This window comes from Martes martes, assembly GCF_963455335.1.
Source record: "Martes martes genome assembly, chromosome: 3".
Lineage (NCBI taxonomy): Eukaryota > Metazoa > Chordata > Mammalia > Carnivora > Mustelidae > Martes > Martes martes.
In genome coordinates, this window is record NC_137890.1 from 115,019,455 (window position 1) to 115,037,125 (window position 17,671).

The 17,671-nt window shown below is 43.7% G+C and overlaps 1 protein-coding gene across 1 annotated transcript in view; it reads left to right on the plus strand.

The window, feature by feature from the left end:
• The first annotated feature begins 12,978 nt into the window (after positions 1-12,978).
• Positions 12,979-17,671, plus strand: part of KIF5C (kinesin family member 5C) — a 149,938-nt gene continuing 145,245 nt past the window's right edge. The window contains exon 1 of the mRNA XM_080799464.1: positions 12,979-13,474. Coding sequence (XP_080655590.1) covers positions 13,349-13,474 — 126 coding nt within the window. The 5' untranslated portion in view covers positions 12,979-13,348. The remainder of the gene's footprint in view (positions 13,475-17,671) is intronic.

Here is a 17,671-nt window from a genome sequence, read left to right on the forward strand (position 1 = left end):
TTGTGGTAGTAAATGGCCTTTATGTGTCCACACCTGTCCTAGTGAGCTCAGGCAGCCATAACAAAATACCAGAGCCTGGGGGGCTAAACAACAGAAATCAATTTTCTCACAGCTCTGGAGGCTGAGAAGTCCAAGTTCAAGGTGCTGGCAGGGTCAGGTTCTGGTGGGAGGTTTCTTCCTGGCTTCTGATGGCCATCTTCTCACTGATTCCTCACATGGTAGAGAAGGAGAAAGGGATTTCTTGCTTCCTCTTCTTAGAGGGCCATCAGACTATAACCCTATGAGGTTAGAACCTCACTCTTATGACCTTGTTTAACTTAATTACCTTCCTAAAGATCCTTTATTTCTAGATAGAGTCATATTGGAGGTTAGGACTCCAACATATGGATTTGAGCGGGACAGAATTCAGTCCTTATTTACACCCTTGGTCCTAGAACTTTGTGATCACCTCTCACTGTGTCTCTTGTCTCACCCATGTGGTGTGATGTGACTGGTGTTAGCGAATGTGAGGCAAGCAGAGGCTTGAAAAGTACATGCACAATTGCACTAATCCCTTACACAGTTGGGCTTGCTCACTCTCACACCTCTCTCTTGCCCTGACATCATGCCTGGCTTCTACCGTGAGGGATGTAAGAGATATTTGGAGAAGAGCCAGGAGCATCTTAGAACCCACTGACAACCAGATGATCACCTGAAATGTGAGGGAGCCCAGCCGACATCAGCAGGGCCCAGCCTAGCTTAGCAGAGCTGCCCAGGGCCCCCAAGTCTGCTGAAAAATAACAAATGGCTCTTGTTTTAGGCCACTGCCTTTTGGAGTGGTTTGTGACTCAGCAGTAGCTAACTAGAGTCATCCCTCTGTCTCTAAATCCTTCCCTACATTCTTTCGTTTTGTGTGTGCATGTGTGCGTTTGTGTGTGTATTTGTTTGTGTGTCTTTCCTTATGTTTCTTCTTGTGTTAAGAGTTTAAGGATTGGGGGTGCCTGGGTGGCTCAGTGGGTTAAAGCCTCTGCCTTCGGCTCAGGTCATGATCCCAGGGTCCTGGGATCGAGCCCCGCATTGGGCTATCTGCTCAGCAGGGAGCCTGCTTCCTTTTCTCTCTCTGCCTGCCTCTCTGCCTACTTATGATCTCTCTCTCTCTCTCTCAAATAAATAAATAAAATCTTTAAAAAAAAAAAAAAGAGTTTAAGGATTGAAACATATCTCCAAATTTCTTGTGACTCCTTATCTCCTGAACTGGAATAGAAACCACCATTCCTCATTAGCATTTTACCCTTCTTTACTTTTCTTCAGTGCTTGTATTACTGTGTGATGTATCATGGCACGTACTTATTATTTGTTTGTCTACCTCTTCCAGTAGGATGGAGGATGATGAGGGCTTGAATTCTGTCTATCCTGTCACTGTTGCATCCCCAGCACCCAGAACAGTATCTGTATAAATACTTGTGGAGTGAATGAATGTCTGTGGATAGCTATGGAATAAAGTAGTCAATGAATAATTTTTTCAAAACACTGTAACAAAGATCTCCATCACATATATGTAATACATACATGTGTGTGTATTAATATAAATGTACACACACATAACTGAGTGCTTATAGTATGGATTAAATAAAATAAAATGGGCCCTAGAGTTCACATTTTGAATGCTAGTATTTTGCTGAGGTGGACAGAAGAATGCCCGTAGAAGTGGACAAAGAAGCAACATAAACTCAATTCATTTTCATTAATCAGGATTCAAAAGCTGAATTGCCAACATGTGTATTGTAGGAGTAAAAGTCCTTCAAATGGGGCTGGGGAATCATTTGCCAAATGGGTTCAAGCTGTCACCCTGCTCACAACTATGTGTTTATACTGGCAGAGCCTGGAAGCTTCACTAAGTGTTTTCAGGGTTGGGTTTTTTAAGTACTCTGTCAAATTCGTATCTTTTCTGGGTCAGTTTAAAGCGTCTTATCCAGTTAATTCTTTTTAGTTCAGTTTATCTTCTCTCAAAAGGAAATGGGTCATTTAAGGACAAAATAGAGCCGCCTTTAAGCTGTCTACAGGGCAGCTGGACCAAGTGAGTCGGCTGGCTTCCCAAAGCAGAGGCTGATGGTGGCAGGCTTACTGGTGGCCATCTCAGGAATCTGTTAGCTCTGGATTTTACTGACTGTCATTAGGTAGTCTCTCTGTCTCTGCGAGGTGTGCGAGTGTGCGAGTGTGTGTGTGTGTGTGAGAGAGAGAGAGAGAGAGAGAGAGAGATGTGGTCAGAGAGGAACAGAAAGTGGGGACGTTTGGCTGGTAGAATTGAATCTGAAATGAAGGATATTATGGAGGGCAGACAGTATTGAATACTGCTGTATCAGCAACAATTTGGGGAAGAATTCTGTAGGGGCAAGATGACATCTCTCTCACGGCCTCTGTTACTCTCCAAGTTCCGTTGATACCAACACCATGGTGTTTTTCCAGTGCTCCCCCCTCCCTGGGACCTGCCCATTCACCCACCCCCACCCCAGTCCACTTGGTTAAGGGATTACTTCTGACAGCCATGATTGTTGAAAGTGATGTTGCCCTTTGGCTGAGTTGATTTGTCCAACAGAGAAGCTTACCTGAGCGGAACCCATCAGAGTTCTTCCCCAGACACTGATATTAGGGCTGAGAGAGACAGAGCTTTTGTAATTCTCCAGCTTGTTTTATATACAAACATTCGAGCTGGCCGAGCTGACTATTCTGTGACAGAGCCTAGAGAAGCCAAAGAACCCCGCAGGCAAAGAGAAAAGGAAGAAAGCATGTGCCCAGAAAGAAGCAAAGACGAGACAGAAAACTTGACAATATTCAAGTCCTTGATTCTAGTTTATTTCTGAGCCCAGTTGCAGTCCAGCCTTACTTCGTCAAGAATTACAATTAATTCCTTTTCTGCTTTTGCTTGAGCTAACTCAAGCAAACTTCTGTTGCTTGCAACCCTAGAAATCCTAAGTGACACACCCTGGATTATGTACTTCCATTGCTGCCCTTTGTGGTGTATGTCCAGTTCCATGCCTGATGGGAGGCGGTATCTCTCTCCCTCTGGCTCCTGCTGATAGGCTTCAGATGTCTGAGATCAAAAGAGTCTAAAAGGCTAGAGCTATTCATCCAAGTTTCCATTCAGTAAGAAGGGCTATCTGTTTGGATCTACTGGACAGTGAAGCCAGAGGGGGAGGAGCAGAGATCCTGTGGAGAGAGAGATGAGTCTGTCCAATTCTATCTCTAGATTCCTATCTCGCTGATGTCTCCAACTGGGCTTAGAACTCTTCTTTTATCACATGACTCTCCTACTTAAAAACTTCCAGTGACTTCCCACTACCAGTTGAATACCACTCAGACACCATGATCTGTTGTCCAAGCTCTCGATGATTTGGCACAAACTCACCTTCCAGTTTTAGTTCTCAGATATCTCCATCCCATTTTGCATTTCCTGTTCCCTAAAGGTACAAGTGCTTTCATGTCTGGTATCACTGTTACTTTAGTGGGAAGTCTGTACCTGTCCATTTTTCAGGGTTTGATTCATGTTGGCCTTCCAGAAAAATTAAACACATCTATGTTTGTACCAGTAGGGTAAGAGAAGCTTACCTTCTCTGTATATATTACAATATTGCAGGTTATTACTCTTTGTAACTTTGTCAGTGTAATAGACATTATTTTGGTTAATAATGAGGTGGAATAATTTTTCATGCATTTACTGATAATTTGTAATTCTTTTGTATATTGAGTTTTCATGTTCTGGGCTAGGTTTTCTATTGTGCATTACAACTGCCACATTGATTTATAAGAATTCTTTATTAACGATATTGACTCTTTGTTTTATATGTTGCAAAACCCTTCCTTAGTGGATTGTCTTATTTTATTATTGTATATGACGTTTGAGGTATAGGATTTTATATTTTTTTAAAGGATTTTATTTATTTATTTGACAGAGGGAGACAGAGTGTGTGAGAGAGTGAGCACAAGCAGGAGGAGCAGCAGAGGGAGAGAGGGAAGCAGGCTCCCCCTGAGCAGGGAGCCCGATGTAGGACTCGATCCCAGAACCCTGGGATCATGACCTAAGCTGAAGGCAGACACTTAACTGACTGAGCCACCCAGGTGCCCCTACGATTTTGTATTTTTGTGAAGTTTAATGTATTGCTTTTTTCCTTTGATGATAGCTATCTCAGGGTTTTTTTGGTTTTGCTTTTTGTGTTTTTTTTCTTGCCTTAGAATGGTTGTTATTTTTCTTTTAATCACTGTATATCTTATCTCCCACCTAGAATGAAACTCTTTTTGAGAGAAAGGTCTGTTTCCAAAGTTGTATTGCTTGATTCTATTCTCTGCCCTGTTTCAGTGTAAGTTATCAGTAAGTGACAGTTTATTTATTTATTGGTTGTTAAGCCTTCTAAAATGGCCCCATTGATCTATGCCTCCTGATATTCACACCTAAGTGGAATACCTTCCTTTTGAAAGTGTGCTGGACCAGTGGTTTGCATCTAATCAATGGAGCATGACTAAAGGAATGGATAAGATTAAGCTATAAAAAACCATGATATTTGGGGCACGTCGTCGTGTAATTGGTTGAGCATCTCACTCTTGGTTTCAGCTCAGGAGCTCAGGAGCTCAGGTCATGATCTCTGGGTGGTGGAATCCAGCCCTGAATAGGGTTCTGCATTTAGTAGGGAGGCTCTCCCTCTGTCCCTCCCCCTGCTCAGGAGCCTGTGCACACTCTCTCTCTTTAAAATACATAAGTAAAGCTTTAAACCAAACCAAACCAAAACAAAACTGAGAGCCGTCTTGTTTTGTTCTCTCTCACTTGTTCTGTTGATGCCTATTGCTCTTGGGAGGTTTACATGACAAGGAGCTAAGGGTAGCCAATGGTCAGTGAGGAATGGAATTCTACCAAAAACACAAGAGCAAGCTTGGACGTGGATCCTTTCCTAGTTGAGCCTTGAGATGCTTACAGCCCTGGCTATATTAGAGAAAGAACCTGGGCCACAGTGCTCAGCTAAGTGATGCCCAAATGCCTGACTCACTGTGAAATAACAAATGTTTTAAGCTTTTAGGTTTTGGGGTAATTTGTTACACAGTGATAACAACACAATTGTTGAAAAAAAAAAGGCTTTCTTTGACTTTTATTGAATCCCCCCCCATCTCATTTACTACCTCAAAAAGTAAAGGAGGACCTCTATAGGGAACCACATCAATTTTGGAAATCTCAGGTGTCTTTAACATGTTTCCAAGACACTGCTTACAGAGGGTCCTGCTGTATTTCTTCACTGTGGGTTACAGAACATGTTTATATTTATTCCTCTTTCCCATAGTGTCTGAGGAGGATTAGCTGCTGACTAGAGGAGTCCCCTGTGCTTTGCTGAGCATTGCGATGAGTTTGGGATTACAAACCTGGGACAGAGCTGGAACGCCATGGATTGGCTCGTCACCGGGGATGAACTGGGCGCGAGAAGTCAGGACCAGGAGCAAAGAGTCATGTGGGTGTCAGGAGGGAAAAGGACCCTCTGTGGTGCACAGTGGACATGGTATTTTGAAGATATGAAGTCTCTGTTGATTTTTAAGTAGGTCCCCATGGGGTATGCAATAGAAATCCCTCATATGTGAGTCCTTGGACATTTTGAGCAAAGTTTACAATACTTCTTCATGCTTTCCTGGGAGTAGATGTGCAAGAGGAACTTCCAATGTGGAATTCTGTCTCCAGATGGGGCCAGAATGTACTTCAGCACAGTTTGGAAGAAGAGGATGTTGCCAACCCACAGGCCATACTGGGATTGTGCTGAGGTGGCTCTAAAAAGGGCAGGGCGTCCATGTCCCTCACCTCCTGAGGCTCGGCTCCTAATCAGGGCCTGGTGCCTGGAGCCTGCATTCTGCTCTGGGATTGCCAGTGCCCAGTTGTGGTGCCCCCCACTCCCACCCCCGAGACACAGAGTTTAGCTTTTCTTTCTCATCTCCTCTCCCTCCTTAGAATAAGTGGTTTTGCATTTTATTCTTCTAAAGCCCTGAATTTTTTTCTGTAAGAATTAATACTAAAAGTAGAATCTAGTACAATGAATCTCAGTTGATGCGTCAGCTAGACAGAGAGCGGGCTACCTCCCTCAGATCAGCTAATGCCATGTTAAAGGGAGGTGACGGCCTTTCCTTCTTCCCCACTGAGCCGGGTTACCTGGACATCTTGAACTGAGGTGCTGTATCTTAAAAGACATCCAGATTTTCTATTCTACGCCGATAGACGAGTTTCACAGGTTTTCAAGGGATTTTTTCAACATCTTTAAAAATATTTTCATCTGTTCATTTGGTTTTTAATCTTCACTGTGGCCAGGTATTTTTTGTACTTATAGGAATGAAGCAGGGCCTGGGCAATCAGAAATGATTAAACCCACACGGGGACCAGCAGACCCCAGGGTTTGAGTTAAATGGCTACCCTAGTGACTGCCGAAGATGGGGAGCTGATGTGAAAATTGAAGCAATTACCTAGATCACTCAGGCAGAAGCATTTCTAAAGCTTTTTTTTCCTTGAACAATCCAGATAATTGCTTCAATTTACACTTCTTACTGGCAGTAGAGACTGGGACGGAAACTGCTCTCTAGGAGTGAGCTGAGTAGAGAGAAGCAGTGTTCTCACAAAAAGATCCTGATAACTCAGGAGACAATGGGAGTGTCGGGGAGAATTCAGTGCTTCGGCCTTGATTTCTACAGGCTCGGGCAAGTCAAAGCAAGACTGTTCATCATTTCCTGAATGACCCACTCTCTCTTTTATCTCAGCAGTGATGTTCGAAGGCCATGCAAGTGTTGCTGGTGGAGGCACTGGATGAAACTGTGGTTAGGGAACTTCCAGTCTGTTTGAGGCTCTTACCCTGTGCTACCCAGTGAGTTGGCTAACTGCCTTCCAAGGACCCATAAATCCCTGCTTGGGGAAGACCTTGCCGGGGCAGTAGAGAGAGGCATGGAGTGGGTACTGTTCTGGAAGAGCATTCCACACCTGTTAATTGAAGCAGGAACCAACATCAGGGCAGCCAGACTTAATCATTCCCCTGCAGAAATGACTCATTCACTAGGGTCCTCAGGGGATTCATTTCTATAATGGGAAATTCATATTTTTAATCATTCGTTAAAAAGATTTTATTTATTTATTTGACAGAGGGAGAGAGACAGTGAGAGAGGAAACACAAGCAGGGGGAGTGGGAGAGGGAGAACAGGTTTCCTGTTGAGCAGGGAGCCCGATAAGGGGCTTGATCCCTGCACCCTGGGATCAGGGCCTGAGCTGAAGGCAACTGCTTAATGACTGAGCCACCCAGGTGCCCTGGAAATTCCTATTTATGAATGATGAATAAATAATGTATGACTGCATGAAAAACATTTATTGAGTTGCTACTTTTTGCTTGGCATCATGCCAAGCCTTGGAATGATTAACTTTACATTAATAGATACATTTTCCCCCCTTTTTCTCATGCTTTCTTGGGAGGGGTGATTCCCCCAATCTCTTCACAATCTCTCCCAGATTTCACTTCCAAACCATTTTCTCACAGATCTCTCTTTTAATTCTCACTTATCCAGAATAGATAATATTTTTAGCACCATTTCAACAGATGGAATAAAAAAAAAGTCATTCAGAGAAGCTGAATACATTTTCCAAAGTTATAGAACTCATTAGCAGCAGAACAGGAATGAAAAATGTAGGTCCTGAGCCCAAGGCTCCATCTACAATGCAACTTATTTTCAGGTTCATATATTCAATTCATTTGTCCTTGCCATTATCATGATCATGATGGACATGGATTGATCATTCAGAAATGGTCTATCAAGCATGTAAATAATGCATGGTCCCCACTACATAGATACAGGTGCAAGACACACTCAAGACATTTAACAGAAAGAGCTGTGAAATGGAAAGCACTAGAGAATGGTACCAGACGATAACAGGAACATCATTGCAAGGCAGCAAGTGCTCAGGTGCCAAAGCAGAGATATTCAGGAAGGTTTTCAAAGGCCAGTATCTTGTTCTTTTGATGTTATATGTTTTTAAAAATTGAGATACAATTGACATGTTGTATTAATTTCAGATGCACAGCTTAATGACTTGATATATGTATATATTGTGGAGTGATCACCACAATGAATTTAGTTAACCAATGTCCCCATACATAGTGATTTCTTGTGATGAGAGCTCTATTCTCTTGGCAACTTTCAAATATGCAACACAGTATTGTTAACTATCATTACCATGCTGTACATAACATCCCTAGGACTTCCTTATCTTGTAACTAGAAGTCTGTACTTTTGGCTCCCATCTTCCAATTCCCCCACCCCTACCCCATGCCCCTGGCAACCACCAACTTGTTCACTGTGTCGATGAGTTTCTTTTTGTTTGTTTGTTTGTTTAGTTTCCACATATAAGTGAGATCATATAGTAGCCATCTTTCTCTGACTTATTTCACTTGGCATAATGCCATCAAGGTCCATTCATGTTGTTGCAAATGGCAGTATATTTTTATGGCTGAATAATATTCACTCGTGTGTGTGTGTGTGTGTGTGTGTGTGTTCTTGTGTGTTCTTTATCCATTCATTTCTTGGTGGGCACTTGAGTTGTTTCCCTATCCTGGCTATTGTAAATAATGCTGCAATGAGCATAGGAGTGCATACATCTCTTTGAGACAGTGATTTCACTTCCTTTGGATAAATACCCAGAAGTGGGATTGCTGGATCATATGGTAGCTCCATTTAAAAAATTTTTTTTGAAGAACCTCCATACTGTTTTCCGTAATGGTTGCACCAATTTACTTTCCTACCAACAGTACATAAGGGTTTCTGTCTTTTTAAAACTATGGTAAAATATACCACAATAAAAAATACATATTTTATAGCATAAAATTTGCCATTTTAACTATTATTAAGTGTACAGTTCAGTGGTGTTAGGTACATTCACATTATTATGCAATCATTACTGCTATCAATCTCCAGAACATTTTTTTTTCCCCAAACTAAAACTCCATACTTATTAAATAATAACTCCCCATTCTCCCTTCCCTCATGCCCCTGGCAACTACCATTCTACTTTCTCTCTATGAATTTGAATCCTCTAAATGGCATGACAGATATTTATCTTCTCGTGACTTTCTTATTTCCCTTAACACAATTTCCTCAAGGCTCATACATACTGTAGCATATGTCAGAATTTATTTTTAAGGCTGAAAACTATTATATTGTATGTATATACCACATTGTATTTATTCATTCACCCATAGATGTACACTTGGTTTGCTTTCACATTTTAGTTAATGAGAATAATGTTGCTATGAACATGGGTGTACAAATATCTGAGCCCCTGATTTCAATTCTTTGGAATATATATGCAGAAGTAGAATTAGGATCATCTGTTAATCTATTTTTAATTTTTTGAGGAGTTCCATAGTGTCTGCACCATTTTATGTTCCCACCAACAGTGCACAAGAGTTTTGATTTCTCCACATCTTCTTCAACACTTATTTTCTGTGTTTGTTGGTGGTGGTCTATAATAGCCTTTCTAATGGATGTGATGTGGTATCTCATTGTGATTTTGATTTGCGTTTCTTTAAGATTAGTGACATTGAACATCTTTTTCTGTGCTTATTGGCCATTTGTATATTTTCTTTGGAGAAATACCTATTAAAGTCCTTTGCCCATTTTAAAATCAGATTTTCTTTTATTGTTGATTTGTAGTAATTCTTTATATATTCTGGATACCCCTTAATCAATATATGATTTACAAATATCTTCTTCCATTCTGTGAGTTGCCTTTTCACTCTATTAATAGTATCCTTTGATATATAAAAGTGTATCATTTTGATGTTGTTCAGTTTATCTACTTTCTCTTTTGTTTTCTGTGTTTGGGTATTTTTAAGTGTGGGCCAATCATAGACTTTCCCTAGGATTTTTCAATCCTGCCTAGTCCACCTCCTTTTTTTTTTTTTTTTTAACCTCCATCCCTTTGATTAATCCTTCTTAGCCACCACTGAGCTGTCTACCCAGGATATCTAACTTGTTTCTATGCTTCTTGAGGGTAATGATTTATTTTGTAACTTCCATTCAAGTTGCACGTGGGCAGAGGGGACGGGGGAAGTCTTTATCAAACCTTCTTTTAAAATTAATTAATTTACTTTGAGAAAAAGAGAGTGAGTAGTGGAAGGAGCAGAGGGAGAGGGAAAATTTCAAACAAGCTCCCTGCTGAGTGTGGAGCCTGATGTTGGGCTCGATCTCACAACCTTGAGGTCATGACCTGTACTGAAACCAAGAGCTGTATGTTCAACCAACTGAGCCATCTAGGTACACCCTTTATTAACCCTCTGGTAAAGAGTTCATTTAATAAACCTAACTTTATATATTTAGTGGTAGCAAATGTCATTTGCTCAGTTAATAGTTGATGAATAGATAGATGAATGAATAAATGAATAATGAACCCAGAGGCACACAGGTCTTTCCACCCAGGTTATCCATGTGCATAAGGGTCTGGTAATCCTCTGTGGGTTTGGGGAAACTGGGGATTGGGCTGACCTCTCCAATATATCATGAAGGTGACTGCTAAAGATGGTAGATGTCTGAGTCAGAGCCTGAAAACTACTAAAATGATGAGAATTTGGTGCTTGGGCCTTTTTTAAACTTACTTTCCCTGTATCTGAGGACAGGAAATCAAATTGATATTGCTCATAATGGCTTATGAAAGTTTGTTTTAGTAGGTCTGTCTTCACAGCTAGGCAGAAAAACTGTATTCCCAGGTGTACCTGCATTAAAGCAACAGATGTATTCCTTAAATTAACTTAAGTAACGCTTTTGTTTTACCACCATTTGTTCAACACACAACAGCAACAACCACCACAACCACCACTAACATTCAAGGGTTTGTACTATGTGCACGTCAGGCACCATGCTACGTGCTTCAAAAGCATTATTTCTTCTAATTCCCTCAAAACCTCTATGAGATGATTATTATTCCAATGACAGAGATAAAATGGAGTCTGAAGGGAATTAAATACCTTTCCTTGGGTCTCACATCTAGTAAATGGCCAGGCTATTTACTTACTCAGGTAGCATTTCCTTCTAGGTTGGATTACTCATCCAACACGCACTACTATGCACTAGATGCTAAAGACATAAAGATGAGGCAGATATCATTGCCCATGAGAATGTAGTGATAGAGATGTGCATAGGAGATTATGAGGAGAACAAGGAGGACACCTACCCTTTGTGGGCATTTAGTAAGTCAGAGAAGGCTTCCTAAGGAAGGAGGGTTGAGTTGAGTCAAAGAGGAAAGGGTAGCACTGGAAAGGGAGAGTGGACATCTAATTGTTTGGCCAGCCCAGCACCATGTTCTTTTTCTGGGAATGACATCCCTCTTCTTTTGGGACCTTCCTACCATGGTATTCCTCAAAGATCTTGCAAAGTTATTCACTCTGATTGAGTCATCTAGGGCTAGACACCTAAGCCCATGCCAATCATAGGCTTTCCCTAGTTTTTTTTTTTTTTTTTCCCCAAACCCAAACTCCAAGCAGACATCTATCCTTATCTAGTGGTTGATATTGAAGAGTGAATCCCAGGGACTTTTGGCAGGTGGGTTTCCTGACATTTGGAATGATTTGGAGTGAGACAGAATGAGGCCAATACAAAGAGGAAACAGGGACAAGAGATAGAGAGAGAGTATGTTGGTAGCCTGCCTGTTCCCTGGCTTCATTGTTTAATCATTTTTTGAATAAGCAAGATAATCTGGATTCTTCTGATAAATTCTCCTTTTTCCATAGTGGCTCCAGTTGTGTTTCTATTAGTTTTTACTCTGTGAGCCCTATTTTTTTTTTAAGATTTTTATTTATTTATTTGACAGAGAGAAAGATCACAAGTAGGCAGAGAGGCAAGCGGGGGTGGGGGGAAGGAAGCAGGCTCCCTGCCAAGCAGAGAGCCCGATTCGGGGCTTGATCCCAGGACCCTGAGATATGACCTGAGCCGAAGGCAGAGGCTTTAACCCACTGAGCCACCCAGGTGCCCCATGAGCCCTATTTAATATGCTTGCTTAGTAATAGGCATGAATGGATGACTCCTAGAGAGCAAATGGCTTACACAAAGTATCAGAACAAGCACAGAAATCGGTGAATGGTGGAAGCCACAAGTAGTTTGTCAATGTATAAACATTACGACAAGAAGTGTAGGAGATGAGACCAATAAGTAGACAAAAATCTGATCATGGGTTCTATATTATGTAAAGGACTTTAGAACTTGATCCTGTATATATTCTGCTTATTCTACAGGTTCTAAGTTGGCATTAGACAGAAGTTCTGTAAACCTCACTATCATGAATAGTAATTAAGAGGTTCTTAACCTGGGAATCACAGGCAGGCTTTTGTTGTCCCCAAATCCAGTGAAATAGCGTGAAAAATCTGTGGGTGTGTATGAATTTGTTTTTGGTTCTTGTTATGGAAAATGTCCTCAACTTTCATCAGGTATTAAAGCAGTCCCTGATCTAACATATGTTGTGAACTGGTATGTGCAGGCATTTTGGGGAATGATGGCTTCAAATATTCATGCAAATCTTTTTTCCCTTAATTTCATCACAACTCTTACAAAACAGTTCAGCACAGAGAAAATGCTTTATAACGTTCCTGCTGGCCATTGATTTAAGGTTTTTCCTTGGAGATCATGAAAACATGTAAAGAGGGGATATAGACCTGGTTTATATTGAGATTTTAACTGGGAATGCTGGATATGACCTCCACCCTGTTCTTGGCTTGGGCAGCCAGACCAGAACTGTAGGCTTTTGGAGGTGGCATCTGGGCTACCACCGTTGTACCCAAAAGCCAACTGTAAGTAGCATCCTTGTCCTTCCACCAGCAAGTGGAGAGACTACAAGTCCCAGGATTCCTCCACACTTGGAGCCGGGGCGAGGGCGGGGCGGATCTCCGCAGTGACGTCACCGTCCCGGGGCGAGCCGGAGGTGGGCGGGGCGAAGGGGCGGGCCGGGGAGGTGGCGGAGCGCGCTGGTGCTGATGCAGGATGGCTGAGCGCGCAGGAGCCCGGGAGGTCTGAGCCGGGCGAGGCTCGCTCCCTGCGCATCGCCTAGTCCGCCGGCCGCGTGGTCGCGGGCAGGTGGGCCCGGAGCGCCGCGCCCGGCCGGGGCCAGGCCAGGGAAGGCAAGTCTGCAGGACCGGAGGGGCCGGAGGCTTATAGAAACCTACCTGGTCTGGGAGCGGCCCGAGCTGCCCAGCCCGCCGAGTTCGCGATGACCTGCTGAGAAGCTTCGTTGGAGGCTGCAAGCGGTGCGGTTCGTGGCCTCCTCCCTCGTCCTGCTGAGCCCCGGCCCCCCACCCTTCCCCGCTCCCCCTCCCTGCCGCCGGGCGAGATGGCGGATCCAGCCGAATGCAGCATCAAAGTGATGTGCCGGTTCCGGCCCCTCAACGAAGCAGAGATTCTCCGAGGGGACAAATTCATCCCCAAATTTAAAGGCGATGAGACCGTGGTGATTGGGGTAAGTGTCCGGGATGTGTGGCTTCCCCTGCTGCTTCGCGCCGCAGCCGGGCTCCCGAACGCCCCAGATGGCAGAGGTGTTCCGCCACCCCTTCGGACATCCCCCACAGGGTTGCCCTCTCCCATAGACTTGAAGAGAAACCCCCTCCCCCACGCTCTGTAGTTCGCTCCCGGGCGGTGGAGGGGCGACTGGGGGCGTCAGGGCGGGCCCAGGTGGCGAGAGTAGAGGTGGGGGGCGAGGAAGGGTTCGGCGCCGCCATTGTTCTCGGGGTGGGGGCCCTCGTGGGCCTATTGTTCCCGGCTTGGCCACGCCGCGTGGGTAGAGTGCTCCCGTTACCCTCAAGCGGGGTTCTCAGGTTCCCCTTAAAGTACGATCTCTGCACCCCACAAATGATTCCAGGCATCAGTTCGATTTATCGAACACTTTACCTGTTCTTCTCACGACCTTTGCAAAAGGAAAAGAAAAAAAAGGTCGTGGAAAAATCCTAGCCTCGGCTGGAAGCTCCCACGCCGTGTAGACGCGGCTCCCCGCGGCGTTTCACCTTGCCCTGGGTGCAGAAGGCGGGGGATGTAGGGAACACTGATGGCCTTGGTGTCCCCGGGAAGGCCTGGTGTGTCTCCTGCTTCCTCTCAATCCAGGCTGCCCTGGACGTGGTCTCCGGGTCTGACCCCTCCCCAGTGCGGTGACCTGGTGTCCACAGACCCTCGGATGTTCCTCGCACTGGATGGAGAGTAGGCTGTGTGCCCACATCCGTGGGGCTAGGGGGCCCAGAGCGCAGCCAAATAGCCCCTCTCTGCCAGGAGTAGAAGTTACTTTGTGTGGTTGGGTCAACCCCTTCCCCCACCCCACCCCCCCACCTTTCCCTTCGTCCCCTCTTCCCCTCCTCCCACTTGGCTCCCTTTCTGCAGCCCGGGCTGCCGGTGGGGGCAGGGAATACCTTTGGGTTTTAGTTCTTAAAGCAATATGTCAAATGAAATAGACCAGCCTTCCCCTCGCGGCACCCCCCCCCCGCCCTTTCACCCTCCGTTGTCCCCAGCGTGTGTAGCTGACGGTGCCCTCTTTGTATGCGAGCCGCGTGGGGAGGGACCGAGTTAATGGGAGCCTCCCGATCCCCGCTGACATATTCCTGGCAGCCCGCTCGAGGCTGCTGATGCAGCCTTCCCGTCCCTGGCATTGATTAAGTGATGTCATCCCGATTACTGAGCATGCTCCGGCTAACCCCCTCCCTCCGATTCCCCCAGTGGCTGGTGTATTTAGGTCAAGTGATTGACAGGTGACAGTTTATCCAGGGTCTCTGCCGGCGTCTGCCAAGCCTTTCTCGAGCACCAGAGGCTGACGTTTGCCGGCCCAAGCAGCCCCAGTATCCTCCTTCACCAAGGTTGTGCTGCAGTCCCTGCGAAGGGCCCTGGGGGACTAGCAGGTGCTAGCAGAATCGGTAGGCGGTTGCTCTCAGGCGAAAGGGAAGGGGTAATGGAGGCAAGGCCCTGGCCTTTGCTCAGGGGCTTCATCTCATCCCTCCCTTAGAAAGGGAGCTCCCCATAACCACTCTTTTCCCCTTCCCATTTTCACAGTCACCTGGAAACCCTGACCTCCAGATGCTATGTGGATTGGTATTTATTCTAAGAGAGGACCTATGAGGGTAGGACAGAGGGCTTTTCTCTCTGCTTAGTGTTAATTTGAAGAGAAGGTGTATGCTACAGTTATTGATGAGAAGGAGAATTCTATACTTAATGACAGATATGGGATGTGCAGCCAGCACATGGGGCAGATAGTAGCTTGTTTGGGTTACATGTCTCAGCTGGGATCAGCCTACAGTCTGATTTGCTATTTCCTGAGCCAGGCTGTGGTTTAGAGTGGGAGTTACTGGGGACATCTAGTCCCTGCCCCTTACCTTGTAACAATTTTTTAAACAAATAATTATACAGCACTAGAGGTTTTAAAGAAAAGACTGGAGTTGTTGTTTCTTCTCCTTCCCCTTCCCCCCCTCCTCCTTCTTTCTCTCTTCCTCTTCTTCCTCCTTTTCATCTTCCTCTTCTTCCTCCTCCTCCCCACCCCTTTTCTCTTCCTCCTCTTCCTGTTCTTTCTCAGTCTTCTAAGAGGGATACACCAAGACTAATGAAATAGAATAATCCTCTTTGATCTGTGCGCAAGGCAGAGATCCTAAGAACTATAACTATTTCCCATCTAAGAATACATATGATACTGACTAAATACATTATAATAAAGTCACTATAAGTGACTTTAAGTAATTTAAACAAAAAATTGTGGATATGAATATGCATGTAACTCTTCAACCATAAAGTGAAAATTTTGATTATCTCACTATAATCCTTTAATACAACAGTTTTGAATTTTCTTTAAGAAGTTTATTTATTGAAATAAAGCATTCATATAGAAAAGTGTTTTCATAGGGTACAGCTTAATAAAGCTCTTATAAGTAACCACTCCTTTGTAACCACTGGTCACACTAAAACAGACATTTTGGGGACCCTATAAGTCCCATTAGGATCCCTCCCAGTCACTAGTTGCCTCTCCTTTAGGGTAACCACTCTTTTAACTTCTGATGCTATAGATTAGCTTTTTTTTTTTTTTTAAATAAATTGATATACATAAAACCATATAGTATGTTTGCTTTTGTGTGTGGCTTCTTGCAGTCAGCATCATGCTTATCAAACTCATCCATGCTGTGGTGTGTAGCAAGTTTGTTATCCTCTTTATTCTGTAGTACCCCATTGTATAAATGTACCACAGTTTGTTCGTCCATCAGCTGTTGGTAGACATTTAGTTAGTTTCCAGTTTGGGTTAATATGGACAGAGCTACTATGAACATTGTTTTATACATTTTTTGGTCAGAGTGCATACAGAACAGAAGACCATCGGATGCTGAAGATGTTGGGATTGTGCTAGGACCATTCTTTTCCAAAATAATAATGTGTAACCAAAGGAAAGGACCATTCTAGCAGCCCTTATCATGTTTTGTACGCTGAGTGGAATGGTTCCTACGTCGGTTCAGTTGCAGCTAGCCCATATGGCTGGTTCAGTAGCAGGTGGAGACTGCCTTAGGTGAGCATTTCTTTCCTTGCTTGTAGAAGTGCAGATTGTGGGGATGACCAAAGAAGGCCAGAACCATCCAGAAATGTCAGTCATCTTCACTCCCAACAGATACATGTAAAAAATTAATTTCTGGGGAGTTAGCTGTTAGTCTAAATTCAGAATCCCAAAATTCTTTTTTTTTTTTTTTGAAACCACAGTCATTTCTTTTTTTTAAAGTTCTGTTCAATTTTTATGGAGATGTATACTAAGAGAGAGATTTTGCAGGTGGAGTTTCTAGATTTATCTGTTTAAGAAAATGTCCTGTCTTGCAGGAATCATCTCTACCACTCTTACATTTTTTTTTTCCCGGCTCCTATGCAAAGCTTCCTTTCTCTGAGTGCCCCAGCCACAGTCTTTCCCCACTTTGAACTCCTATGGCAATATTTTGTATATGATTTTGTAACTTTGTTGTCTTAGATTGTTATTAGTTTTATCATATGTCTAATGATATTGTAAGCCATGTATAGAGATACTGACCATCTATATTTTGCTTCTTTGTACTTCCCAGGGCCTTGCCCACAGAAAGCACTTAATAAGTATTTATTGATCTCTTTCTTGAACCTAGAAATCTTCACTTTGGTGTATTTAACTTATTTTGTGGGCTGTTAATTGGCTCTAGGCTTCAGGGAATAGGTAAAAAACCAGTTTTAAAGAGAAGCGCTATTCCTTTGAGCAGCCCTGGTAAGAGCAGAATATCATAAGAAAATTGGGAAAGCATTACCTTCAGCTTTGTTAAAAATTAGAAAAGCTATTGACAGTGGTGGTGAGCTGGAAGTGGAGGGTGGGGATGGTCTAGTGATTAGAAAGGGACTCCACACAAATGAATTCTTCAGAGGAAAAATATTGGATTTATAGCATATCTCGAAGTACACCCTTCCACCCCCCCACCCCCCCACCCATTGGCTGCTTAAAGTCCTGGTGAGTCAGCCATTACTTAAGGCTCTGACTATTGGTTTTGATGTATCTGTATTGATATGAACTCTGTCTTGAGAGTTCCCAGTAAGGTTCTTTGAAATAGACCTTGACACTTAAGTTTCCTCATTTGGGGCTTTCCTCTTCTTCAAAGTCCTAGGGAAAGTAAGTTCTGACCTATTTGACATCAGC